At 38.4% G+C, this 26,193-nt stretch overlaps 3 protein-coding genes across 10 annotated transcripts; 2 read left to right on the top strand and 1 right to left on the bottom strand.

Annotated features, from left to right (window-relative positions):
- Nucleotides 1-732: 732 nt before the first annotated feature.
- On the top strand, nucleotides 733-11,105 carry LOC140863585 (uncharacterized). Of its 3 annotated transcripts, XM_073267115.1 has the most exons (14): nucleotides 733-1,274; nucleotides 3,454-3,540; nucleotides 4,339-4,442; nucleotides 4,554-4,604; nucleotides 6,621-6,792; nucleotides 6,899-7,219; nucleotides 7,510-7,713; nucleotides 7,806-8,318; nucleotides 8,415-8,624; nucleotides 8,827-9,015; nucleotides 9,198-9,370; nucleotides 9,769-9,921; nucleotides 10,098-10,179; nucleotides 10,283-11,105. In XM_073267115.1, the coding sequence occupies exons 1-14, from the start codon at nucleotides 774-776 to the stop codon at nucleotides 10,670-10,672; spliced, it is 3,150 nt and encodes a 1,049-aa protein (XP_073123216.1). In that variant the 5' UTR covers nucleotides 733-773; the 3' UTR covers nucleotides 10,673-11,105. The 3 variants fall into 3 exon arrangements, with proteins under 3 accessions (XP_073123216.1, XP_073123217.1, XP_073123218.1); XM_073267116.1 differs by lacking the exon at nucleotides 10,283-11,105 and having other exon boundaries at nucleotides 10,055-10,171; XM_073267117.1 differs by lacking the exons at nucleotides 733-1,274; nucleotides 3,454-3,540 and having other exon boundaries at nucleotides 4,351-4,487; nucleotides 10,283-11,104.
- Nucleotides 11,106-11,386: 281 nt separating this feature from the next.
- LOC140863639 (uncharacterized) lies at nucleotides 11,387-16,507 on the bottom strand. 6 transcript variants are annotated; one of them, XM_073267211.1, is made up of 5 exons: nucleotides 16,144-16,507; nucleotides 15,622-15,791; nucleotides 12,340-13,396; nucleotides 11,806-11,927; nucleotides 11,387-11,691 (listed from the first exon to the last, which is right to left on the bottom strand). In XM_073267211.1, the coding sequence occupies exons 2-5, from the start codon at nucleotides 15,753-15,755 to the stop codon at nucleotides 11,583-11,585; spliced, it is 1,422 nt and encodes a 473-aa protein (XP_073123312.1). In that variant the 5' UTR covers nucleotides 15,756-15,791; nucleotides 16,144-16,507; the 3' UTR covers nucleotides 11,387-11,582. The 6 variants fall into 6 exon arrangements, with proteins under 6 accessions (XP_073123312.1, XP_073123313.1, XP_073123315.1 ...); XM_073267212.1 differs by having other exon boundaries at nucleotides 16,167-16,507; XM_073267214.1 differs by having other exon boundaries at nucleotides 16,297-16,507.
- Nucleotides 16,508-17,135: 628 nt separating this feature from the next.
- On the top strand, nucleotides 17,136-18,014 carry LOC140867238 (zinc finger protein ZAT5). Its single transcript, XM_073272312.1, has one exon. The coding sequence runs from the start codon at nucleotides 17,163-17,165 to the stop codon at nucleotides 17,913-17,915; it is 753 nt and encodes a 250-aa protein (XP_073128413.1). The 5' UTR covers nucleotides 17,136-17,162; the 3' UTR covers nucleotides 17,916-18,014.
- The last annotated feature ends 8,179 nt before the right edge of the window (nucleotides 18,015-26,193 follow it).

Raw genomic sequence — 26,193 nt, 5'->3', positions numbered from 1 at the left:
AGGTTTTGTACCCTAATTTTATAGATAAATCTAAAATAACACGTTGTTGTTGTAATTACATACCCGAAAAAATAGTTTACATGCTCAATATGAATAAGTTGGCACCGTTAATTCGTAAATCAGTACCCGATCTAAAATTTTTGTACACAAATTTTGAAAATGAGTGTTACAAAGAATGTTTTTTTAGTACACAAAACCATATTTTATATACATAAATGGAGTCGATTGGTACTATAAATTCGTTAAATAGTGTAACAACTATTTTTGTACCAAAAAATTCATAGTTTACACACTCAATTCTGAGTAAATTGATACTCAGGTTTCACAAACTTGTGTCATAATTTCAATAGAGTATACCTATTTTGACCCAAAAATAATGAATAACATAAATTTGTCAAGATATAACGTGAAAATATGTTAGTTTAGAGTAAAACAAAACTGATAGACAATTATGTTTGAATATACATAACGAAAAGCAATTTATCCAAACAAAAATTGCACTGTAGAAAACGACTTTTTTTTTTTTTTTTTATTTTCGAGTTAAAAGAAATAAAATATTTTATTAAAATCAAATCTTGAACCCAAAATCGACATGAAATATGGAAGCAAATGACTTAGAAATTGTACTGAAAGAACCTAAAAACGCGTAGGTATAAACAAGCAATTTAAAATGGTTTTTTTTTTTTGTTTTTTTGTTTTTTTTTTTTCAATTTTCTGATAACGAACTGATCACACACACACACGCAGAGACACACGTTACAGAGTCGACTCCAATGGGCCGAAGCTCGGTAACCAACACCTCCGACTCCGCCTCCGACAAATCCACCACCGCCTCCACGGCCACGGCGGCCTCCGCATTCCACTCGATCCGTGATAGATTCCCCTTCAAGCGTAACAACAGTAGCCACAACGTATCCACTCTCCCTTCCCGTTCTCCCAACATCACGCCGCTGTCGTCGTACAAGACCTCTCGATCTCACCACCACCACAGGAGGAAGCTCTCCTGGTGTTCTTTTAGGGGGAAATCGTGGTTTTACTTGTGCATTTTCGTGGTGATTTTCACCTTTGCTCTTGCATCGATCGTCTTGCAGAGCTCGATTTCGTCCGGAGGGGGCGGCGACAGGGTGCGCCGGTGGAGGTGGCCTGTCAAGGATGATTTCAAGTTGGGAAGCTCTTTGGAGTTCGTGCCGCGGCGGCTCGAGCGAAATTTCTCCCGGTTCGAGTGGCTCAGGAACCAGCCCAGGATCGGCGTTCGACCTCCTAGAATCGGCCTTGTAAGTGATTAACTGTTGCATTTTTGTGTGTGCATGCAATGTATTGAGAATACATTTAATCCCGACCTTTTCAATTCCAGACAAGATCATATTTTTTAGTTGTCTAATTACCGACTTGTAGAATTGATTCTTTAGCTCATTTGTATCTGTAAAGCCTAGAGATTTTTGGTATTTATTGCTGCAGACAATGCAATTCAAGTACGATTGTTTCTTAAAGATAAGTATCCACTTTTTCATTTTAAGATACTCTAGTATACACGGTACCTTGATTTTTCAATGGAGCAATGCATTATTTTTGGGGGTTTAACGGATTCATGTTTATGATAGAATGTGGCATAAGGAGTTGTGACATTGAGTTACTGAGTATTTTTTCCTTTAGTGTTAAGAGTAAATCTTTAATATTTAGACTCTTTTGGTTGATTAAAAAGGTGAAAATTCCTTCCATCCAATGCTTTTTAATTGCCATTTTTTTACTTATTTCTTTCATTTCGTTTTCTTTTCTAAATTTTATGAACGTGTGTGAAGCATTGCCGATGGATCGTTGAGGAATTCTTAAGATATAAATTGAAGCATAAAGTAGCTTTGTAAATTGCTGATCATTTGCAAGAGAAATGTATTTGCTATTTTTGTATTGAATGATGGAAATGTTAACTTTTCATTGTGAGTTCATGGCCTTTTAATAATTTTTTTTTATTGGTCTTAAAGTCTTAAGCATGATGAAATTTTGAGACAGTCTCTGAAGAGACATGATAAAATGGTATGTCACCTCTGTTATGTGAAATACCTATAATTTCTCAATCAATCTGTAATTTAAAGGTGTGATATGTCAGATTTCAGATCGATTGATTGTCTCCATTTTCAGAAGGTGGTTCATTCTATTGGGATATTGGTTCCTGATTTTTCCTAGTATAAAAATTAATTGTGTGAATTGCTTGAAAAGTTTATTTGGGCAAGTGGCACTCAGTAATCCTCGATTGTTTAGGCACATTACCTTCAGCCATCATTTTGTTTGCCTTTAGTTGATTTCAGATTATTCATTATAGTAGTCGTGAGAGATGTTGGTGCCTTGGAACCCAGGGAAAGGTGAAAAGGCACAAGTCGCAAGAATCACATTAGATATAATATTTAAGATTCTAGATGTGTAATGTGTAATGTGTTGATCAAATACTGATACTGACAGTGATAACTAAGAAGTGTGCTTGAAGTGTTCCCTGTGCTTTTAAGGTGTATGCTTCACTACAAGGTTGGATACCCAGCACCTAGACTGGCGCACTGTTAAGACTGTGGTTTACTGTTATATGAGTGACTATTACATAAAGTGGCATGTGTACATGATTTGATGATTTGTAAAGAGGCGGGGGAAGAACTAAGAATGAGAAAAGATAACATATGCCTAAGACATGTTAGCCGGTGGGAAACACCTGATGCCAAATTGTTTTTTCTTGTGACAAGAACATGTGCAACTTCAGTTGGCTTTGTTTTGTTTATGGTGTGTCATGGTGTGTCTTTCGGCAAATCTGACAGAAAAACTTTAGGGCTTTCTGAAAAGAAAGTACTATTTTCATATAATATTGTAAAAAGTGAGAGATGATTGTGAAAAACAATCTTACTTTTATCTGTATCTCGTAAATAAAGACGATATGGTAATGAGACGACGTGCAATTAATTATATTAAGTGGATTTCTAATCCTTTAAATAATGTATAATAGTGCAAATTCAGGGTGTCTAACTTTCCACTTCTGGGTCTTCCATTACAAGCTATATTTGCATTTATATTATACATATGGTTAATTTGAAAATAAGCTTAAGCATCGAAGGTGCACTTTATTTCCTAGTTTCTCCCTCTGTTTCCCTTTTCTTTTGTTTTCACAATAGTGAAATTGACAATATTTTTTGGAATTTCTATGCTAAACGACCCTACTAATCTGATAAAAAATATGAAACACAAGCATAATGTGTTCCTTCCATGTCTCTCGATACTATCATCACTGATGTTCCTGAATTATCTACTCCTACTTTCTAATTATGTACAGAAAGAAGCAAGTTTTGATTTTACTCCAATGTTGTATACCTTTTTCTTGTGTTCTCTTTGATTCAAGCATGTATGTATATTTGAGTAACTTATATTGTGTTTGGATGTCCAGTTTAATAACAGTATACTTTGTTTTTTTTGTTGTAGATCTTGGGGAACATGAAGAAAGATCCATCAACGTTGATGCTATATTCAGTGATGAAGAGTTTAAAAGGTCTTGGCTATCTGTTCAAGGTATTATCCTAATTGTGAATATGGTACTTCTTAGTTACTTGTGCTAAGTCATGATGACAATACCTCGGCTTGAATTTATGGGAAAACATTTAGACTTGGCGCTTTTTTCTAATGTTGTGACGGTGTTATGTCCTTGATCCACATTTGTTTTTCGTTTCACCAATGAACTCTCTCTCTCTCTCTCTCTCTCATCGTTTTCAGAAAGTGTATCTTCGAACATTTGCTCTTTCCAGCATCCAAATTCTTTGGAGTTTATGAAAAAGTGCCTGACATAACATTTCTTAAAAATAAAGCCTGTTAAAAGTTTTGGTGAATGAGGCGTGAAAGTCATGGTGGTCTGTGCCTTTTATAACATAATTTCCTCTTATCGTGTCATATAATGTTATTGCAATCATCTATGAAATACTTACAAGTAATCTTGGTATTATTTGTGTGTGTGCTCTTAATGCCTCATCTACTTCTAATTTGTAGTAACTAGAGCATCAGGGGATTTGAAATTTCATGTTTGTGGAACAAAAAGAAACTGACAAGTCAATTTTCTGCTGTAGTAAAGGTGAATATTGTTTAAATTATGGGAACAGATTTCTTTTATGTCATGGTAGGAGATAGTACAGAAACCACTGGTCCTGCTAGTAGGAACCTGAAACTTGTTTTATGTTTGCTACAAATCCATGTAAATGACGAAAATAATATGTAGGTCTTGTTAATTTGTATATTATTCTTTATCTGCCAAAAATGCATAATTTATCTTTCCTTTTTTGTGAAATGAGTTTGTATCACTAATTTTATCTTCTCTAGATATATGCCCTGGATGACGGCAGAGCACGCACAGTTTGGGAAGAAATAGGTGGTCAAGTCTCAATTTTGAGCCCAGACAGATTTGGTTATATTGATTGGCTAATGTATTTCTGCTCCGCCTTTTCTTCTTAATACTCTTGATATTTCATGTGAGTCACCACTATTTGTCAGTTCAGCTTACTTGTGCAGTGAGTGACGCCTTTTCATTCTTGCAGTTTTGAGGGTATTATTATGGACTCTCTGGAAGCTAAGCAAGCAATTTCCAGGTAAGACATAATACTTTCTCAAACTGTTCAGAGATTATTTGAATATTTTGACAGAATTATTATCGTGTTTCAGTTACTTTCTCTATTTCCCCCCACTCATTTTGCTTATTTATTAAAAAATAAGAGATAGCATGTGGGCTTCACTGAATAACTAAATAACTTAAAAGTAAGAAATGAGTTTGATGATCACACATTTGTTCTTTCTTGTTAAATTCTATAAAAGAGGGGTTCCACAATCTCCTAGGTAGCAGCTCAAAATTTTTAATTTCAAGTGTGTTGACAACCACTAAAACTTTTCAACCAGATTTGGAGTTGAATAATTCCACAACAAGGAGTATACACCTCCGCCAATATGGCAATACTTTTTGTGAGGTTGTGGATTGCTTGGCTTATGAGGCTCATGTCCATAAATCTCTAAAAATTTTTGATGTAAACAATATTCTAGGTGCGTTTTGAGCTGTATAAATTAGATAGAATGGGTATACCCTAATAAGTTGAAAAAATGCCTGGTTATAATTCTCAAGAGGTTTTGGTCTAGTTTTCCCTTCTCGTTTTGATTTATATACTGGTAGGGGTCCGCCAAACCCCCATCCTCAACGGGCAATGTTTTCTTTTTTCTTAAAAAAAGGACGCTTTCAAAGTGTTGAAATGAGCTGGAATCTTGAATGAGTACTTGTTCTCTTTAATCCATGAGCGAAAATCTCATTTTTTGATAGACTTGAGTACAAAGGAGCCTCCTAATCCTTAATTTTAAATGTCCGTTTTAGAGAATTAAATGTTCAGCAACTTTATCAACCAGGATTCTGTTTCATGTGGTCTATTGATACACTGCGCACATTTTCCCTTCTATCTTCCTTCTGAATACCCTTTCGAACTTGGAGATTGGAATTGCAGTCGGGGTTGGATTCCAATTGCTTTCTGTGACCTTCTATAAACATCCTTCCCAATTTGTCATCTTGAAGATCCAAGTGGAGTTCCAAATGGGTTCTGTGGAATGCCGATCTTCATGTTGGTCTTCTGATTTTCTGAAAATTTAAGATAGTAAGCTTTCGAGCGTATATCATTGTTCGGAGTTTCAAACTGGCCTCTGAACCGCCATGTGTCCAATTTCTTTGATAGGGCTTCTGTCGTCTTCTGATGTTATGAAAGTAGCTGTTGCGTTCAGAAATTCCTTCTGAGTTTACTTTCAGACTTGGAGATGGGAATTGCAGTCATGGGGTTGAACCGGTTGATTCCAATTGTTTTCTGTAACCTTCTATAAACATCCTCCTCAACATGTCCTCTTGAAGATCACAATGGAGTTCCAAACGGGTCCTTTGGGATGCTGATCTTCATGTTGGTCTTCTGATAGGCTGAAAGTATAAAATAGTAAGCTTCTGAGCATATAATATTGTTGTTCGAAGTTTGAAATTGGCTTCTGAACCTACCACCGTGGTTCCATTTCTTATGTATTGCTTCTGATGTTATGAAAGTAGAGCTTCAGAAATAGCCTGTTAAACCTTAATCAGCCCTGCTTTCTTTCAAAATTAGAATTCCGATTGAGTGGCTAAGTATAACAATTCCATCTCCATGATTTCAAACTTGTTTTTACATGTCTTGAAGGATCAGGTTAAGTTATGTCTTCCTCAAATTTGGCAAATTTATTGTTAAACAATCACAAATTTTGGTAAGAGTAATGTTTAACTTCATGTTAGGCTAACCAGACTTTGATTGTTATTACAGCCTAGATGATAATCTCTTTTATCAGGAAAAATATTCTCAGTGGGCCTTCAGTAATGTATCTGTTCAATTGTTGGTTGATTTTGTGGTTATAGAATTGATAACTTTGGTCCTAGGGAGGAGCTGAACAATTCACCCAAGAAGAGTATACTTCTCTCTAAGATATATTGCAATTCAAACGAGTTAATGACATATTTCTTTTATATCATTGCCAACTCGTAGATGTTGTGGAAAGTCTTGGAGGTCTAGTCTCCTGTTCCCTGTGATTCTATGATTTGTGAGGTTTTATTTATGCAGCCTTATGCAGGAGCCCTTTTGCTCTGTGCCACTGATATGGATTATTCAAGAGGATACTCTTGCTAATCGCCTACAATTGTACGAAAAAATGGGCTGGGACCGCCTCATTTCTAATTGGAAAGATGCCTTTGGTAGGGCTGACGTTGTGGTATTTCCAGAATTTTCTTTGCCGGTAAATCCATTGTTAATTTAATTATATTTTAGTAAGATCTAACTAAGTCATAGCAGATTGTGCCTAGCTGCTTCATAGTTGATCGTTATACCATTTGCTGTATCAGATGTTATATAGTGTGTTTGACACTGGAAACTTCTTTGTGATTCCTGGATCATTAGCCGATGTTTGGGCTGTGGAAAACTATGGTCAGACTCATTCCAAATTTCAGCTAAGGAAGGAATATGGTTTTGACAATGATGATATACTGATTCTGATAGTTGGGAGTTCGTTTTTCTACAATGAGCTAACGTGGGATTATGCCATGGCAATGCAAGATCTAGAACCTTTGCTGGTCAACTATGCAAGATCAAATGGTTTAGGGTTTTCGTTAAAGTTCATTTTCCTTTGTGGGAACTCCGCCAATGACTGCAGCGATGCTATACAGGTATCTGCTCATGATTAGGTTTCAGGAATCTGTTTGTTAATGTTACGTGGGTTTCAAAAATTGAAAATCTAACAAGATGTGGCCAGCAGATTCGCTTAGAATTGTTATTCAATGTTACTACTGTTTGTTGGCAATGCATATCCTGACTGATGATCATGCATGTAGTTAATTTCTATGGATCTCTAATTTTGTTATTCTTAAGTTCTTTGATCTTCCATGATTTGCTTTTTTAGTTGGATAATTAGTGGTATCCGATTGTTTAATTTATCATGGGTTATGTATCCCTGTAGGATGTTGCCACCCGTTTAAGACTAAATCACGGGTCGTTGAGACATTATGGCCTAAACAGCGATGTGAACGGTATGGTACTGATGGCTGACATTGTTCTATATTGCTCTTCCCATGATGAGCAAGGTTTCCCTCCATTAGTGACAAGAGCTATGTCTTTTGGAATACCTGTCATTGCTCCAGATTATCCGGTCATGAGAAAACATGTATGGCTTTGTCTTTCCTTCTACTTCAATCTTTTTGCCATCCTTCACATTCAACTCTTTTTTTATTTATTTTTATTCTACCGAACTTTTAGGTTATTGATGGAGTTCATGTTAAAATTTATCCAAGAAATGATCCGGATGCATTGAAAAATGCCTTTTCACTTCTTTTATCCGAGGGAAAACTATCTGAACTTGCATATTCTATTTCTTCCTCTGGAAAGCTGCTAGCCAAAAACATGTTTGCTCCAGAATGTATCATCGGATACGCAAAACTTCTGGAAGACGTCTTTAATTTTCCATCAGATGTTCTGCTGCCTGCCCATACTTCTCAGCTGAACCATAGTGTTTGGCACTGGAGTCTGTTCAGAACAGAAACAGAGCAGATATCTGGGAACATGGAAAATCTATATCCACAAGTTTCTTTGGGAGTTAATTCCAGCATTGTTTTTGACCTTGAAGAAGACATGATAAATTTTGTTGCATTAAAAACTGTCTCCAAAAACAACCCTGAAGATTTGAGCGAGGATATTCCATCAGTGTTGGACTGGGATATTTTGAGCGAAATAGAGAGCTCTGAGGAAGTTGAGAGGCTTGAAAGGGAGGAGGTATGCCATCATTTCATGCGTTGCAGCTTTTCCCAATGCCTAATTTCATAATCAACTCCTTCCAATTTAGCTGAAGCATTATTTTATGCTTTATAGATTGAGGAAAGAATGGGGAAATATATTGGTGAATGGGATGACATTTATCGTAATGCTCGGAAGTCTGAAAAGCTCAAGTTTGAAGCAAACGAGAGAGATGAAGGTGAGCTAGAAAGAACTGGGCAGCCGGTATGCATTTATGAGATCTACAATGGTGCTGGGAGCTGGCAATTTTTACACCATGGTTCATTATACCGTGGATTAAGTCTTGTAAGTTTCTGAACCTAGTTGACACATTTTAACTTGCTATATGGTTCTATCATATTATGAACATGACAGTATTGCTCGCATTTTGCATTTAATGAGATTTGGCAAAGCATTTACATTAGTTCAGTTAGATGTTTGTCTTTATCTTTATGTGAATTAAGTTTGTCATTTCATCAATGCCTTGTGTGTTTTGGCTTTTTGTTAGTCTACTAGAGGCCAGAGACTGAACTCAGATGACGTGGGTGCTGTTGGTCGGCTTTCTATCTTGAATGATGCATATTATCGGGATATCCTTTGTGAGATTGGAGGAATGTTTGCCATTGCTAATGGGATCGATGACATTCACAGGCGGCCATGGATTGGATTTCAGTCATGGCGGGCTGCTGGGAGGAAGGTATGATTTGGGAGTAAAATACCTACCTTCATTAGTAAACACCATGCTTTTGATATTTAAATTTGAATGAATATTACAAACTTCTCCTATATGCTCCAATATGATTCTAGAATTCAAAAATATATTATTCTCGTGGGTGTTCTCAACAAATTTAATTTGGTATACTTGCTTTCACATGCCAGGTATCTTTATCAAAAAAAGCAGAAGAGGTTTTAGAGAAAACAATACAAGAAAACTCTAGAGGAGACGTGATATACTATTGGGCGTGTTTGGATATGGATGGTGGCATTGTAGGAAGCAATGATCTGCTTACATTTTGGTCCACGTGCGACGTCGTGAATGGGGGAAGGTGCCGGTAAGTGTTGCATTACTTAATCTTTGGCAGCGTGATATTAAAAATCAGTTGCACTTGACTTTTTTTCAAATATATCTTGTTTTAGACCAATTAATAGGTTCGTGAAGTACCAAATGGTTGTTTCTGTTGAAAGGAGTTGTAAGTGAGCTTGTTACTGGTGAATTAAGTTTGAGTGTTTTCGTATGACTAGTGAAGTTTTTTTGGGGGGAGAATAACCAGTGAAGGATAATCTGTCTGATCCATTGAGCGGATAATTATCATCCGCGAATGACTCGTTGAGTAGTATTTCCTATGGGATCTTGATTGTGCAACGAACCGTTTATGTACCAAGTGGAGTTTTGGCTATTTTCATGATTATAGAAACATTGATTTCAAATCCTCTGTTTCCAAACATGCAGAACCACTTTTGAAGACGCATTCCGCAGAATGTATGGATTGCCATCGAGTATAGATGCTCTTCCACCAATGCCTGAAGGTGGAGGGCATTGGTCTGCGCTGCACAGTTGGGTAATGCCAACCTCTTCCTTTCTGGAGTTCATTATGTTTTCCAGGTAATTTTGTGGAAGATGTTTTAGGGAAATTGTTTGCTAGCAATGAATACAACACACCCCTAGCTAGATCCCAGATTATGTCCCAGTCTCGTATATATGCTTATCATATCATACATGCCATACGTCAAGGCAGTCCAACCACCCTTACAGTTTAAACTGCGATATGATGACCCCAGGATGTTTGTGGACTCTCTTCATGGTCTACACATGAACTCGAGCAAGACCGATGGTTGCTTGCTAGGTTTTTCTACACCAGAGGTGAGTCCTTGTAGATGAACTTAAAATGTCTTATGTTAGGCTTTTCAACAGTTTGATTAATGACGACAATGAATGTTTCTTATGTGCTACTCTCTTTTAACAGAAGAAGTATTGTTATTGTCGACTTTTGGAACTATTGGTGAATGTATGGGCTTACCACAGTGCACGGAAGATGGTATACATGGATCCTCATTCGGGTTTATTGCAAGAACAGCATCCGATTGAACAGCGTATAGGATCTATGTGGGTGAAGTACTTTAATATTACGTTATTGAAAAGTATGGATGAAGACCTTGCAGAGGCTGCAGATGACAATGACCACCCATATAAAACATGGTTGTGGCCATTAACAGGGGAAGTTTACTGGCAAGGTGTATATGAAAGAGAGAGGGAAGAAAGATATCGCCTTAAAATGGACAAAAAAAGAAAAACAAGAGAGAAATTACTTGACCGGTTAAAGCATGGGTACAGACAGAAGACACTTGGAGGATGAGAAGTCCATGTCTCGAATCGTTGGCTTTTAATTGTTTTGGTCACTCGACAGCTCAGTCGATTGTCCAGTCAACGGCTAAGCTCACAGAGAATTTGCGTTTCAAAAGCATAAATTAATTCTTTCCCACAGTTTTGAGTACTAGCTACTGACACAATTTTCTAACCGAAACACATTCTTGGAGAGAGGCCGCGCAATGATAGTTTAGGAAGATCTGGATGGTGCTTGCTGAAGCCTTCTTTATTTCGAACTTGGCTTGGCTTCAAATTCGTTGAGGTGCGTTCTTTTTGGTTCTTTTTGGGAGTCAGAAAATTTATTAACTCAATGCTCTAGATAGAACTTATATTCTGGCACATTGTACATATATCATTGATAATAATGGAAGCAGGTGAGCGAAGTTTGGAAGTGGAATTTATGTACAGTTTTGTTTATTCATATTTAATAATATCTCAAAAAAAAAAATATCATATTTGATTAGTATTTTGGGTTGGCATTGAATCAGGCGCTGCTATTCTCCAACATGTTGCAATCGGTGGCCAATTTCCCTTTTGTCATATGCGCACCTTATAATTTGTATGTGAAGGTTCCTTCATTTTCCATCGTAGGTCAGTACAATGTTATTACCGAATATAATAGAAAATGGTATTCGAATCGAGAAAATGCCAAAACGGAAAAAAAAAAAAAAAAAAAAAATTCAATTTATTCATTAGTCTTTGCTCCGTTTCAATTTTAATATGCATACGTTGAAATGTGCATCAAAATCAAAATTATCCAAAGCTGATAGATGTACTAGTCGACAAAAACCATTTTGTCAGTGAACTCAAGCCATAACATCGTTTCCGAAGCATTAATCAAGGACCCCGCAATTTTGGCAAGGGACAAATGGCAATAAAAACCCAGAAACACTAAAATCTCATTCACTCCAAAACTTCACAAAAGCAACCATGTAAGACTTGACTAATTCCAGAAGCGATCTGCTTTCAAGAGGAGAAGATTTCTTCGACTCCCTTTTCCAAGTTTCACTGCCAAGAAAATGCATGAAAGAAACATCTTGTCAAAGATAGCCGAACGGCCCATGATGCCAGGGATAAGCAAATAGTGAGGGAATAAAGGTTATGAAGAGTGATGAGGCTTACAGACTGATTCTTTGCAGCAAGGGTCTGCTTCCTTCCGATACACTGCTCGTAACATAATCACTAGAATTTCTTTCCATTGCAAGGGATTCTTCAGAAACCACATGCTTTGTCACACAATTCACCTGAAAGATAACAAAATGTACAAACAGTAATGGCGGGGATTTGTCTTGAGCTTTTTATCCAGCCACAGGATGATGGAGATGACAAACGAAAGAGTGCTGCACACTTCAACAATTTGTGGGAGTATGGCCCTCTTTCCAGTTATGTAAAAAGTGAGCTGATACTTTTTTTATGGACATAATGTTCTAAAACACAGATTGAAGGATTGAAGGTATGGTTTGATCATAAATGGCTATTTTAACCGACTCTCGTTTTCATCGATAAAAGATTTAGTCTATCATTTTCCAACCGAGCTACTCCACAGCTCCCCAAAAGTGAATGCTCCAACATATTAGGAACCAAAAGAAATGACAAAAGCGGCATATTATCCTGAAATAACAACAGAGAAGAGAGGTTTTTTTTAGCAATGGTTACCTTATATTCTAGGTCCTTGACATCATAGACATCAAGCTCGGTAGATTCAAATGGTGTAGAAAATCTTGAACTTTCCACGTATGGATCTTGAAGATTTCGAACCAATTTCTCATCCCTGAGTTCATCATCCAATTCCAATGTGGAATCTGGAAGCTTATTCTCATCACTCTCATTAACACCAGATACAGAGGCTGCGCCAATGTCATGAATTCTCCCAGAAAGGGGCCTTGAAGGAAAACTTTCCACCATAACATCAGAGTTTACATGAGATGTCGTGGCACACAATACTTCTATATCTTCAGCTCCTGCATTCTTTCTACCTAACGTCTCCATGACAACTGATTCTGTACATATCCGTTGCCTGAATTCTTTGGTTTTCTCAACCATCTGATTATTTTTTTTGAAGTATTGTTCTTCGTTAAACCTTTCAGTTTCCGCTCCATCAAAATTCTGGACAGGGGTAAGGACATTAACTTCGCTCTTGTCTTGATCATGGATGTGAATAGCTTTAGTAATGACTGCTTTATCAGAAACTGGATTTTCTTCAAGCACCTCGCCACCAATAATAGAGATCTCAGTTCCAAACTCATGAGTATCGGGTGGAGGTAGCTGCTCACCCAGGTTTGAAGTCTCTTCTGCACTTGCAACCTGTTGATGATCAAGCAAAAGATGATTATCTGTATCATATCCTTCCTCATTTCTCATCTTGCTTACTCCATTGATGATTTTCAAATCCAAGGATTCGGGTCCACAGAACTGAATGGAAGAACTACAAAAGCTCTCAATGCTTTTGATTCCATATGGACGGAGAGATTTATTCATCACTAAATGAGTTCTATCTGATACCAAGAAATCATTTTGATGTTCCATAGCCATAAATCCATTATCCAGAAATTGATAATGATCACGCTCTTCTAAATTCATTTTAGGTGAAGTTAGCACCCTATTTTCTTGAATTATCTCTCGAACAATATCTCGCACTATATAAAAAGAACCACCAACTTCTTTGTGTGTAATGTTTAGGGACGGAAAACTCCCATTATTTGATTTCTGATATCTGCAACCAGTCAAATTAAATGTAAAATTGGCGATCACATATACAGAAGTCAACCAGATAGCAAATAAAAAAATATCTATTCAAAACACCGCCTAATCAACGTGTAGATAGCAATTAGAATAGATAGTAGCAATCTTTACCACCTACTCAATGCCAACTCAAGACCCATAGAGGAAAATAAAAAGAATATCTCCCAACTGCCATGTCTTATAGAAGAGTTTCCTAATTAATACTAGACTATAATCTATAGTGTGAAGATTATTATATCATACATCTTCCTAATTGTGTTGTACATAGTATTAAATCAAACAAATTTCATTCATCTATGAAAAAAGTTATCATTGAATATAACCTTGTGTTCTATACAGCATCCATATTCCATACATTAAAGCCTAGTTTACTTTATGCTTTTAAGAGTACCAAAACTGCTTGGGCTTCAAGGCCAAGAGGCAACCTTCACTGAAAGGTTTTGCCTTCCCTTGAATCTAGGAGCAAAGGCCCAGTGTCACAGCACTTCGAGCTTAGGAAGATGCAGTGAACTTTGATGCCTGTGATATTTGAGTTTATTGATTTCGAAAGTGAAGATGGAACATGATGTAATGGCAATTCAAAAGAAATGGTAAAAACAAACTTGACGGATCCCCAATATGTGAACCTTTGGTGAATCTTATTGCGTCTCTCTTTCGAAGGGCAAGGTCATAGTCGTAGTAATGGTATCCACTAACCAAGGATAGTAGGACATCCAGATTTAACATTGACGAGAACATTATCTCAATGATGTCTTTATATTGAAATTATCAAGGTTTTTCAAACTTGAAATATCAAGATGTGAATGTCTACTATTGGCTACTGACCTCTTATATCTTACATCTTGTGATACAAGCATCAGGTGATCGAACTAACTTGCTCTTCGCACAAGACTTGAGGAACTTTAAAGTTTCAAAAATCACAATCAAAGGATACGTGTAGAAAATCAGCAGGTATGATGTCCAGCCAATATATGATGAGCCATGTAACTACAGAACCTTGTTCTTATTGATATCTTATTGGATTCAGAAAAATGAATAAACTATGAGAAGCACCATAATGGCCACTCGTGTCATTTGCTTTGTTAAACCATGCACTCACTGAAGCATGTGCTCATCATATCGTACATTGGATATCTCCATGTGTTCATGTATCAACATTCATTTGCCCGAGATTTTTGCTAAATACCCGAGTTATGGTGGTTGTACGGGTGCTCGAGGGATAAAACATGTTTAAATGTTATTAAATTGGTCGTTCAAAGGAAGAATGTGGGTGTTGTGAATATACATACTACTTCTCAGGTAGTTTCATAGATGTGTGATACTATAAGTGTTAGCTGACCTCAAGTGTGGTTGCTTGTAACCAAATAGCCAAATAGGTGACACACTGGCTACAGGCCTTGAAGAGTACTGCCAGAATATAACGAGTACTAAGATCTTTAACGTGTTTTGTCATTTGGGACGTAAAAATCCGAAACTTATCGTGGGTGTGTCCTTAGAGCTACGACTTGTTGCCGAAGATGTCGGAGTTAGTGAGAGCCTTGAAAAGGATTAGGTATCATGATATCATACTAATCACCCAAAATGTCATAGTGAGAGCCTTGACATGGATTAGGTATCATGATATCGTGCCACATGGAGTGCTGTGTATTCATCAAAAAGATGATGTCAGACCAACATTTATCTATTGAATTTGCATTAGATTGTCTTCCAGTGCGTGTTAGTCGGTAGTGAGGACCCAAGTCCCCGTGAATAGAAAACTGAAGAAGTAAGTAAAGCATAACTAGAGAGGAGCAAGAAACTAAGAAAAGTTGTCATTCCCCCACTAAAATTTCTAGAAAGATGGTAAACTTCCACTACAGTTTCAAATTTAGGTAATAGCCCACCTTCAAGGAGAACACTACGACGGTGCCTTTTAGAATAAGTGCAATTAAGCCGGTAGCTAAGGTTTCATACTAAAAAAAATTGTAGCTAACTCTCTCCCACTCGAACAACTCGAACATGTACAAGTTATCCAAATACCTGGCACCAATCTTAGACAAATTAATAATTTTCCTTGTATAAAAGAAATCAGCATCATCAGTAACTTATGCCACCTATTTATTTAATCAAGCTCCAACAATGCGGTCATTAACTGTAACTTGGTCAGAGACTGTAATTTACAGTTTTAATAGAAAAGATAAGGCTCCATAAATTTACTTCTTTATGAAAGATTCAGCCAGAGATTTCCTCTCTTCTTTTGACCGTCTAATCCTCGACTTCCTCCCCTCCAAATCACTGCTAGGAGCAATGGCAAATGCCTGTCTAACCCAGCCATCTTTAATTGCATACATCCTTCAGACAGATTTTAAAAAACCATGGATGCAAATCTACACATTGGAGACAAAAGTATTTAGTTCCTTGAACAAAAGTTCAACTTCAGGAAGCAGCATATTCATATTTGGACATGATAATCTAAAAATGCCACTGCCCCTCTAAAGAACTGGCCAATAAACAAAATATCTGAACTCAAGACTCTTTTCTACAGGCACAACAATTAATCCATATGTAGCCCTTGAATCAAGAAAAAACTCGAATACCCCCATTAAAAAAAATATTAAATGCAAAACTAACGTAGTGATACGATATGAAATGAGACAAATTTATTCCCTTTCCTCCTTTCTCACAAAAACATGAAGAAGATCGATTAAATGTTGATCAGAAGAATTATAATAATCAGACCATTCGAATCAACACCCACTGACCCACACAATCCCCCCAATTCATACGAACCGAATTAAGATAGCTCGAAGTTTGCGTTTCCCTCAATGTTCATCGTCACAGCTGGATTTTTTAGAAAATGTAAGTAAACTTGACAAAGAGGCCAAAGCCCACCCCAGGAACCACCCAAGAAAAGGAGAAAACTGGTCAAGAATCCAAAACGCGAAGAAACGAAAGAGACCGAGAGCGAGCATAAAGAAGGCGGAGTCCAATTCTGGAACTCTTTAACCCTTTGAAAATTCCAAGAATGTAATTTTTTCTTGCTTCAATTCACCACTGGGTACGAACTTTTTGGCCTACATTTGTTCTTGTTCATGAAAGTTTGTTGTTTTTTTTTTTTTGGAAGTGATGTTTTTTTCACTTGCACAAGTTACTTAAAAAAATAATTTTTTTTATTGAATCCTTATTCAATATGTCGAATACTTATATCATAAAACCGATTTATGAGATGTTCTCGTATAAAAGTTTTTTATTTTGGTGATATATTTGATCAAAAAATTGAAATTTTAGACATAACAGTTTATTGAACTACAATCACAACGTACATTCATATCTCTGAAAAAAAAAATAGACCAACAAATTGCTCTAAATTTTAATCTCATTAAAATAATTCAATCATTTGTCATGAATGAGTGTGACACTAGATAATGTTACGACATCAAATATTGTTGATACATCGGATATCGTCTTTTTCATTTTAGTACGAGGTTTAAATTAAATATGGATATATCAAAATATGACATATAATTACAAAGTTTATCCACTAGTTTACAAACAGTAGGTTAGGTACATACATATTAATCCAACGATTCAGGAAGAGGTGAATGAGATTTTGTGTGTGATCTAACACACGAAACTCATATTGTTCCTTGACCTCAACTCGCCCTTTAATTTCTCCAAATTAAAAAATGGATATTATAAAAACTAATTGTGAGCTCCGATTAGCACGTTAATGGTGGTTCCGGTGGAGAAGGTGGGACATGGAATCTGAAGAGGATAAAGACCTCTTCCCCATCGTTCGGGCCAAGCGCACCAAACGATACACGATTCATTCCCCCGTACCCTTCGCCACCGAGCCACCGCCCGGAGATCACCACCACCCCATCTCCTCCGCCTCCATCTCCATCTCCTCCGAGGAGAGCACCACCACAGGGGTGGAAGACACCGCCCGCTGCCTCATTCTATTAGCCCAGGGCCATTTCTCACAGAACACCAATGCCACCACAGCCACACAGGGCCAGCAGGCGAAAGGTGCGGGCTTGTATACATGCAAGACGTGTAACCGGGCCTTCCGCTCATTCCAGGCCCTCGGAGGCCACCGGGCCAGCCACAAGAAGCCCAAAAATGAGAGAAAATTAACATTGTCTCTTCATGAAGATGATTTCCGATCCCCTTCTTTATCTTCTTCCAAGAAAAGAATGCCCTCCAATTATCTCTCTCTTCAACTGAACAATTTTCCCACGGCGGCTCCGTCTCCGAGAATCCACACGTGCGTGCATTGCGGGACCGAGTTCGCCTCCGGCCAGGCCCTCGGAGGGCACATGAGACGGCACCGGGCCGGCCTGGTTATAAGTCCACCTTTGAACCGGAATGCAACATGCATTTATGTTGAAGAGCATGATCATCAAGTGATTGAGGGGGAGAAAGGAGAAAGATTGAATAAGGGTGGCAATGGGTTGGGTCTGGATCTGAACCTTCCGGCCCCGGAATTGGTTTTAACTTTGAAGGATTAATCATTATTTTGTACAATGTTTTTATCTTCAAAACTAGAAGAGAATTTGTTGATAATTTGACTTATGATCATATTAAAAACTCCAACAATCAACCATTTCTTTCTTTCTTTCAATATTTGACAATTTTGCTTAAGTTTTAAGACGCTTAGACTTGATCAATTAACTATTTTTCAGAATGGATGATTTCATTTATAATAGTCAGAATTCAAAAAATATTTTACGCTTAAGCTGATACTGATTTCACTTAAACTTGAAATTAAAATTGAAACATGTCCTCCAAACTTCGACGTACTTAGCGTTTTTTTTAATTGAATTACAAGTAAACACATATACATGCATAGTTCATGCGCTTAAAATAATTAAATTATAATAGTCAGAATTCAAAAAAGATTATACGCTTAAGCTCGTACTGATTTCACTTAAACTTGAAATTCAGATTGAAACATGTCCTCCAAATTTCGACGTGCTTCGCGTTTTTTTAAATTGAATTACAAGTAAACACATATACATGCATAGTTCATGCGGTTCAATGTGTCTACATAAAAATTGTGAGTCCTAATTAGTTCAAAAAATAAAAAAAATTATGAATTTTGTATTAAGAAAAGTATTAATTGTTGGATCATAAATCCAACGTTGGGCTTATATGTAAATAATTATGTGTTGTGGACTGTCAAATAAAGTTAGCCCATAAAAGTGATCTAAATAAGGTTTCGGTTTATTTGGGCTTTAATGTATCTAATAGGGTGTGACCTTTAATTTGTAGATACTAGTGGGCTTTTCTATTTGATTGATGGGCTTAAATAAAATTTCAAAATATAAATATAGGATTATGGTCCCCAGATCACACGACGTCTACATTGACACAGTCATTCTATTCTATTCACATCGATAGTTAGAGAGCGTGAGAGAACTGAGCAAATCGTGTTGATCTGGAAGACCAAACCATGCAGATCTGCATCAGTATCAATTGTTATGGATTAAGGTATGCTTCCGCTTCAGTTTACAGATTTAATCTTGATGATTTAGCATGATGATTCTGGGTTTAAGTTTATAGGGAATTTTCCCCAACAAGTGGTATCAAAGTCACTCATGTTTAAATCATTGAGATACGGTTTATATTCGATTTGGTCAAATCGAAAACAGAAAATTATGGTTTTGAGTCGATATCGAATTTAAAGTCCAGATTATATTTTATTAATTTTTGGATTTTTTTTAAAAAAAAAATAAGTGGAAAATTCGTAAAATTCGAATTAGGTTTCAGGGCCGCCGGATTTCGCTTAAATCGGCCGACTTACAGGCCGTTTCCGGCGGCAATTGATGGGGCGTTCAATTGCTCATGACCAGGCGCCCCACGTAGCACCGTTTATGAAACGACCCTAACTCTCTAAATATAAATAAATATGCGGAAATTTTTTTTTTAAAATAAAACTAAGTAAAATAGATGTACATACATGTCCATACATATATGCACAGAATAAATAGATTTTAAAATAAATAACTTAAATAAAAACAACCTTTAATAAATTAAATATCTGAGTCTAACATTTAATAAAATACTGACATAAGAAAAATAAATAAAATTTGCATGCATTGAAAATATTTGAATAAAAACATACAATAGTGTCAATTTACTGAAAATAAGTAAAAATGTGTAACATGATAAAATATTCAAAACATGCATATAGACTCAGACAACGGTCACGTGGTCACTGCATGTCCGCTCATAGGTCCTCGCCGCCGGTGGGTACTACGTCCTCCTCTACGTACTCACCTACACCATACCAGTGTAGTGAGCCTAGAGGCCCAACATGCTAACATAACAAGGGTTTAAAATAATTTAAATCACTTTAATACTAATACAATACATATACATGAATGAGCATGCTTAAAAATATCATGAACATAACATAAACTTAAATTAAACTTAAATATCATAATAATACATAAACATTGAGCAAAGTATTTTCTAACATCGCATGGTTGTATCCATAGTGTAACCTTAAATCATACATTAAATACTGATCAGCATGAAAACCAACGTACGTGGCGGTGAAGAATCACCTCTTAAATTGGCAGTAAACTGCCCTTCAATAGTTCACATATGGGGACGAATCCCCCTTAAATTGTCACACTACTTCAACTTCAAACATAAAATATTTTCTTTTGCTCAACCTTAAACATTAAATCATGCATAAAAATTATTTCATGAATGCATGTACTTAAATAAAATGTGTGTCCTTCATATATATTTAATTTAATTTCATACTATCATATAAATATAAAAATAACTTCCATGTATAAAAATAATTAAATATATATTCAGGACACATGCAATTTCTCATGGGTTGTACTGAACTGCTGGCCCTAAACTCTCAAGCCCATTTACTTAAATCTGGCCCATTAACACTGAGACTGGCCCATTAATATACTTAAGCCCAACATTACATTTCTAAGCCCAATTAATTAATTAAAGCCCATTAGCACATACTTGGCCCAATAACAACTTAATCTGGCCCAATGGGCCTAAAAGCCCAAAGACTGGCCCAATAATTTCCGTGGGCTCCAAAGCCCATAAAAATTATTGAACTAACTTAAAATAATTATTCAAGCCCATTACGAAACTTAAATGTAGCCCATTAATTTAATTAATCTAATTAGCCCATTTAAAACACTTTAACTTAATAATTAACTTAAAAATAAAATACCCAAGCCCGACTAACTTAACCCGGACCCACTAGACTTGACCCATGACTTACTGAAACCGACCCGGACCCATGACCCGACCCGGAAAGCACCTAGAACCCTAAAACCCGAAACTCTATCTCCTCTTGTGCTGCGGCCGTGAGCAGCCCTGAGCGGAATTAGAAAAACTAACCGTGCCGCCTGCTCCGGCCACCTTTGGCCGTGAAACTATCGCCCATACTTAACCAACATCAAGACGGTTCTAACCCAATAAATTTTACCTCAAACGGATCTCTGTAGAGGGAGAACGAACCAAAACAATCTACCCCTAGTTTCTGCTCACGCGCAGAACGCGACCAGAGGCTTCAGGCCATTCGGCCGCTCATCTCCGTCAACCACCGGCCGGAAAAATTACCTGTAAAACCTTCCCCAAGGTCTTGGGGTTCTAACCCAATTGGAATCACCCTCAAACTCGTCTTCAACAGTGCACACGAACCATTCTCCTAAAACCGCTCAAACTGCAACCTGTTGCGCATCAGAAATAGATGGCTTTGGTTCCAGCTTGTTACACCCATAAAACCTGACCAATCTTGACCTTAGGGACCCTAACACACCCACCTAGACATTCACCAGCAGTTGGTCGTACCATGTTGGAAGAAAACGTGAGTCATGATCAAACAAATGCATAAACATGTCATGAACATCAAAACCGATCCTTAAATCTGAAAATTTGAAGAAAAATCGATGCTACACAATACACACTCTATAATATCTGATAGGTACAAAAATTTGGAAGAAAAACATGCCTTGCACCGTTAAAAGAAGAGGTAGGAGCGTGTAGAACGAAGCCGGGACGACGGGACGAAAAACGATCAACTTTGGAGCTTCAAAGATTATGGCTATGGAGTTGAAGTTTTCTGTCAAAAATGTGGTGGAGGCTGATGAAGAAGGGTGGGAGGCGGCTAGGAAGAGTTTGATCGGTTAAAGATTTAGTTTAGGGTTAAATATTAGATAATTACTTAAAATACAAAACCTATTTAGATAATATACTATAAAATAATAATTAAACTATTACTAATAATAAAAAAAAATCTGATGTAAAAGCATAAATCCCGAAATTATAATTTAAGGGATTTTTAAAATTTAATAAAAGTCATTAAAATGACTTATTTTGGCTAAAAATAAATCCTTAAATAAATATATAAATAAATACTAAAATTTTCTTGACAAAATACCTTAAAATATTATTTTAAGGCTCATATAGCTCATAATTTATTTTTGGCTAAATATTTTGGTATCTCGTCCGTCCACGGTCCCGTCTACGCGATCAAAACAATTAAATACTAAAAATCATAAAAATCTCAAATTATGGGTTAAATGCTTGAAAATAAATCTTTAAAGCATGCACAAATAATTCACATCATAATTTAACTCATAAATCTAAAATTTTAAATAAATAAATTTTCCTAATTATGCATGCAAATTTACGTACTAAAAATACTGGGTGTTACAATTCTCCCCCCCTTAATTTGAATTTCGTCCTCGAAATTAAAGTACTTACCCGAACAACTCTGGGTAGCGAGTCCTCATGTCCGCCTCGGTCTCCCAAGTAGCTTCCTCTTCCGAGTGATTCAGCCACTGGACTCTGACCATCGGTATGACCCGCGTCCTCAATCTGCGCTCCTCCCTAGCCAAGATCCGTATAGGCCTCTCCTCAAATGCCAAATCCGGTGTCAACTGAAGAGGCTCAAAATCCAACACATGCGACGGGTTGGAGACATATCTCCGAAGCATGGATACATGGAAAACATTGTGCACTGCTGCAAGCCCTGGTGGTAGAGCTAAACGGTAGGCCAACGTACCAACTCTCTCCAAGATCTCGAATGACCCTATATACCTCGGATTAAGCTTCCCTCTCCGGCCAAATCGTACCACTCCCTTCATAGGTGACACTTTCAGAAACACGTGATCACCTACTGCGAACTCCAAATCTCGTCGTCGAGTATCTGCATAACTCTTCTGACGACTCTGAGCAGTCCTCATGCGATCCCGAATCTGAGTCACAATGTCAGCTGTCTGCTGTACGATCTCAGGACCAAGTAAGATCCTCTCGCCAACCTCATCCCAATGCACAGGAGATCTGCATCTCCTCCCGTACAATCCTGCATGAGGAGCCATACCTATAGACGGCTGAAAACTGTTGTTATAGGTAAACTCCACTAATGGCAGTCTAGTCTCCCACGAGCCCTGAAAATCGATGACATAGGCTCTCAGTAAGTCCTCAAGAATCTGTATCACCCTCTCAGACTGACCATCTGTCTGGGGATGAAAAGCTGTGCTGAACAGTAATCGAGTCCTCAATGCTGTATGTAGACTCTTCCAGAACGCGGATGTGAATCTCGGATCTCTATCGGATACGATAGACACTGGTATGTCATGCAGTCTAACACTCTCCTTGATGTAAAGCTCTGCATACTGTGTCAAGGAGTAGGTAGTCCTCACCGGCAAGAAATGAGCTAACTTGGTGAGTCTATCCACGATCACCCAAATAGCGGTACACCCTCTAGTACTCCTCGGAAGGCCAACTACAAAGTCCATCGTAATGTTCTCCCATTTCCATTCCGGAATAGGAAGAGGTCTAAGAAGTCCTGCTGGACGCTGATGCTCAGCCTTGACCTGCTGACAAGTCAAGCACTCTGACACAACTCTCCCGATGTCTCTCTTCATCCTGGGCCACCAATACAATGGCTGCAAATCTCAGTACATCTTCGTACTTCCGGGGTGAATGGAGTACGAAGATGTGTGAGCCTCTGCTAGAATCTCAGCTCTCAACTGATCGACGTTCGGTACCCACATCCTACCACGGTACTGAACAATGTCATCCACAACTGTATACAGAAGACCACCCTTGGCCTCATCTCTCTGCCTCCAACGCTGCAACTCCTCATCTGTAGACTGTCCATCTCTGATCCGATCTCGTAGAACCGGTTGCACCGTCAACACAGACAAGCTCGGTGCATGACCACTCGAGTAAAACTCCAAATCAAACCTCTGAATCTCGCTCTGCAGTGGTAACTGCACTGTCAAACACGATACCACTGACGACTTCCGACTCAAAGCATCGGCCACTACATTAGCTTTACCTGGATGGTAGCTAATATCACAGTCATAATCCTTAACCAACTCCAACCATCTTCGTTGCCTCATGTTTAACTCCTTCTGAGTGAAGAAGTACTTGAGGCTCTTATGATCCGTGAAAATCTTGCACTTCTCGCCATACAGATAGTGCCTCGAGATTTTCAAAGCGAAGACCACTGCTGCTAACTCCAAATCATGTGTCGGGTAGTTCTGCTCGTGAATCTTCAACTGCCTCGATGCATAAGCAATAACCTTACAACATTGCATAAGTACTGCGCCTAAACCTAGCTTAGACGCGTCGGTGTACACCACTAACTCCTCGTGTGGTACTGCCATCGCCAAAACTGGTGCAGTAGTAAGTGCGTCCTTCAATCGATCGAAGCTCTTCTGACAATCAGAGCTCCATACAAACTTCGCGTTCTTCTTGGTCAAGGAAGTTAAGGGTACTGCAATAGAGGAAAAACCCTTGATGAACTTCCTATAATACCCTGCCAAACCCAAGAAACTGCGAATCTCCGAAGCATTCCTCGGAATACCCCATTTCTGCACTGCCTCAACCTTCGACTGATCCATTGAAATCCCATCTCTCGAAATAATGTGGCCAAGAAATGCCACCTGCTCAAGCCAAAACTCGCACTTGCTGAACTTGGCATACAAACGATGCTCCCTCAAAGTCTGCAAGGCTGTCTGTAGATGATGCCTATGCTCCTCCATGCTCCTAGAGTAGATCAAGATATCATCAATGAAGACTATGATGAACTGATCAAGATACGACTGAAATACCCGGTTCATGAGATCCATGAAAACCGCTGGAGCATTGGTCAGTCCACATGGCATTACTAAGAACTCGTAATGCCCATAACGTGTCCGAAAAGCAGTCTTGGACACATCTGCCTCTCTAACTCGCAGCTGATGATAACCAGATCGCAGATCAATCTTGGAGAACACCGAAGCTCCCTGCAACTGATCAAATAAGTCCTCTATCCTCGGCAGTGGGTACTTATTCTTCACTGTGACTCTGTTGAGCTCTCGATAATCGATGCACAGTCTCATACTGCCATCCTTCTTCTTCACAAATAACACTGGAGCTCCCCATGGAGAAAAGTTAGGACGAACAAAGCCTTTCTCTAATAACTCCTGAATCTGCTCCTTCAACTCTTTCATCTCGGTAGGAGCGAGTCTATACGGTGCCTTTGAGATAGGCACGGTGTCTGGCACTAATTCAATACTGAACTCCACATCTCTCACTGGTGGAATTCCTGCAACATCCTCCGGAAAGACGTCCGAAAAGTCACGAACCACCTCTATCTCTGATAATGATCTGCTAGATGGTTCTGATGCCGTGACAATACTCGCTAGAAAACCTCGGAAACCCCGTCTCAACAACTTCCTCGCCTGAATAAGAGATATCACCTGAGGTGTACTACTGCTCTAAGATGCATAGAAAGTAAACAGGTCGCCTTCTGATGGTTTCACTGACACTGTCCTTGGACGAAAATCAATCGAAGCTCCATTGACTGTCAACCAGTCCATACCCAATATCAAATCAAACCCGCTCAACGGCAAAACCACTACATCTGCGCGAATGGAGTGCCCCTGTAGCTCCAACTCCAGTTCTCGAATGACACTAGAGGTAGAAATAATCTGTCCTGACGGCATAGTGACATCATAACCACTGTCGGCAAATCTCAGGTGTGATGCCTATCCGTCTGATAAACTCTAGGGAGATAAATGAATGCGTAGCCCCTGAATCTAGCAACGCAAATGTGGAGTTTCCTCTTACTAGAATTCTCCCGATGATTAAGGAGGTATCTGGGTCTGCCTCCTCAGCCTGCATGACAAACACCCGCCCAGTGGTGTTCTTCTTCCTTGAGCAGTTGTATGCCCCATTCCCTAGCTCCTTGCAGTGGTAGCAAACGTTGGAACCGATCAAACACTGACCTGAGTGAGGCCTCTGACACTATGGGCACAAGGGAACTACTCCTGTCTTAGGGGCCCCGCCCCTCTGCTGCTGCTGCGGCTGGCGCCCCTAAGGCCTCTGCTGCTGTCCCTGCTGATTCGGGCCCTTAGACGGCCCAGTAAGCTGCTTCTTCGCAGAAGGCTGCGAAGATGGTCGATAAGCTCCTGGCTGGAACTGCCTCTTGCCTTGCTGTTACCTCTGCATCTCTCGTCTTCCTTCCTCAGAACGCAATGCTCTGCTAACTGCCGCCTCGTAAGTAGTGACATCCAACATGCGAACGTCATGCTTGATGTCAGCCCGCAATCCACAAACTGTCTCAACTTGTCTGGTGCACTCAGCAAAAGAGGCACGAAGCGACACCCTCTCTCGAACTGGGTAATATAATCCACCACATGTTTCTTTACGTAAATCGACATGCATAACTAAGTGCTTAAAAAAAATTTTCTGCTAACATAAATGCTTAAGTCTTAAACATGATACGACTAAATCAGACTAAAA

This window comes from Henckelia pumila, chromosome 4 (assembly GCF_033568475.1).
Source record: "Henckelia pumila isolate YLH828 chromosome 4, ASM3356847v2, whole genome shotgun sequence".
In the NCBI taxonomy this organism is placed as follows: domain Eukaryota; kingdom Viridiplantae; phylum Streptophyta; class Magnoliopsida; order Lamiales; family Gesneriaceae; genus Henckelia; species Henckelia pumila.
This window is presented reverse-complemented; position numbering and strand designations above follow the sequence as displayed.

Excerpts from the sequence above, each read along its gene's own strand:
- LOC140867238 (XM_073272312.1), top strand. The coding sequence starts at position 17,163 with ATGGAATCTGAAGAGGATAAAGACCTCTTCCCCATCGTTCGGGCCAAG.
- LOC140863639 (XM_073267211.1), bottom strand. The coding sequence starts at position 15,755 with ATGTATGCAATTAAAGATGGCTGGGTTAGACAGGCATTTGCCATTGCT. Across the intron at positions 13,397-15,621 it reads GCTGAATCTTTCATAAAGAA|ATATCAGAAATCAAATAATG; the intron begins GTAAATTTATGG and ends GACTGGTTGCAG. Across the intron at positions 11,692-11,805 it reads TTGCTGCAAAGAATCAGTCT|TGAAACTTGGAAAAGGGAGT; the intron begins GTAAGCCTCATC and ends TTTTCTTGGCAG.
- LOC140863585 (XM_073267115.1), top strand. The coding sequence starts at position 774 with ATGGGCCGAAGCTCGGTAACCAACACCTCCGACTCCGCCTCCGACAAA. Across the intron at positions 1,275-3,453 it reads GACCTCCTAGAATCGGCCTT|ATCTTGGGGAACATGAAGAA; the intron begins GTAAGTGATTAA and ends TTTTTGTTGTAG. Across the intron at positions 6,793-6,898 it reads TTCCAGAATTTTCTTTGCCG|ATGTTATATAGTGTGTTTGA; the intron begins GTAAATCCATTG and ends TTGCTGTATCAG.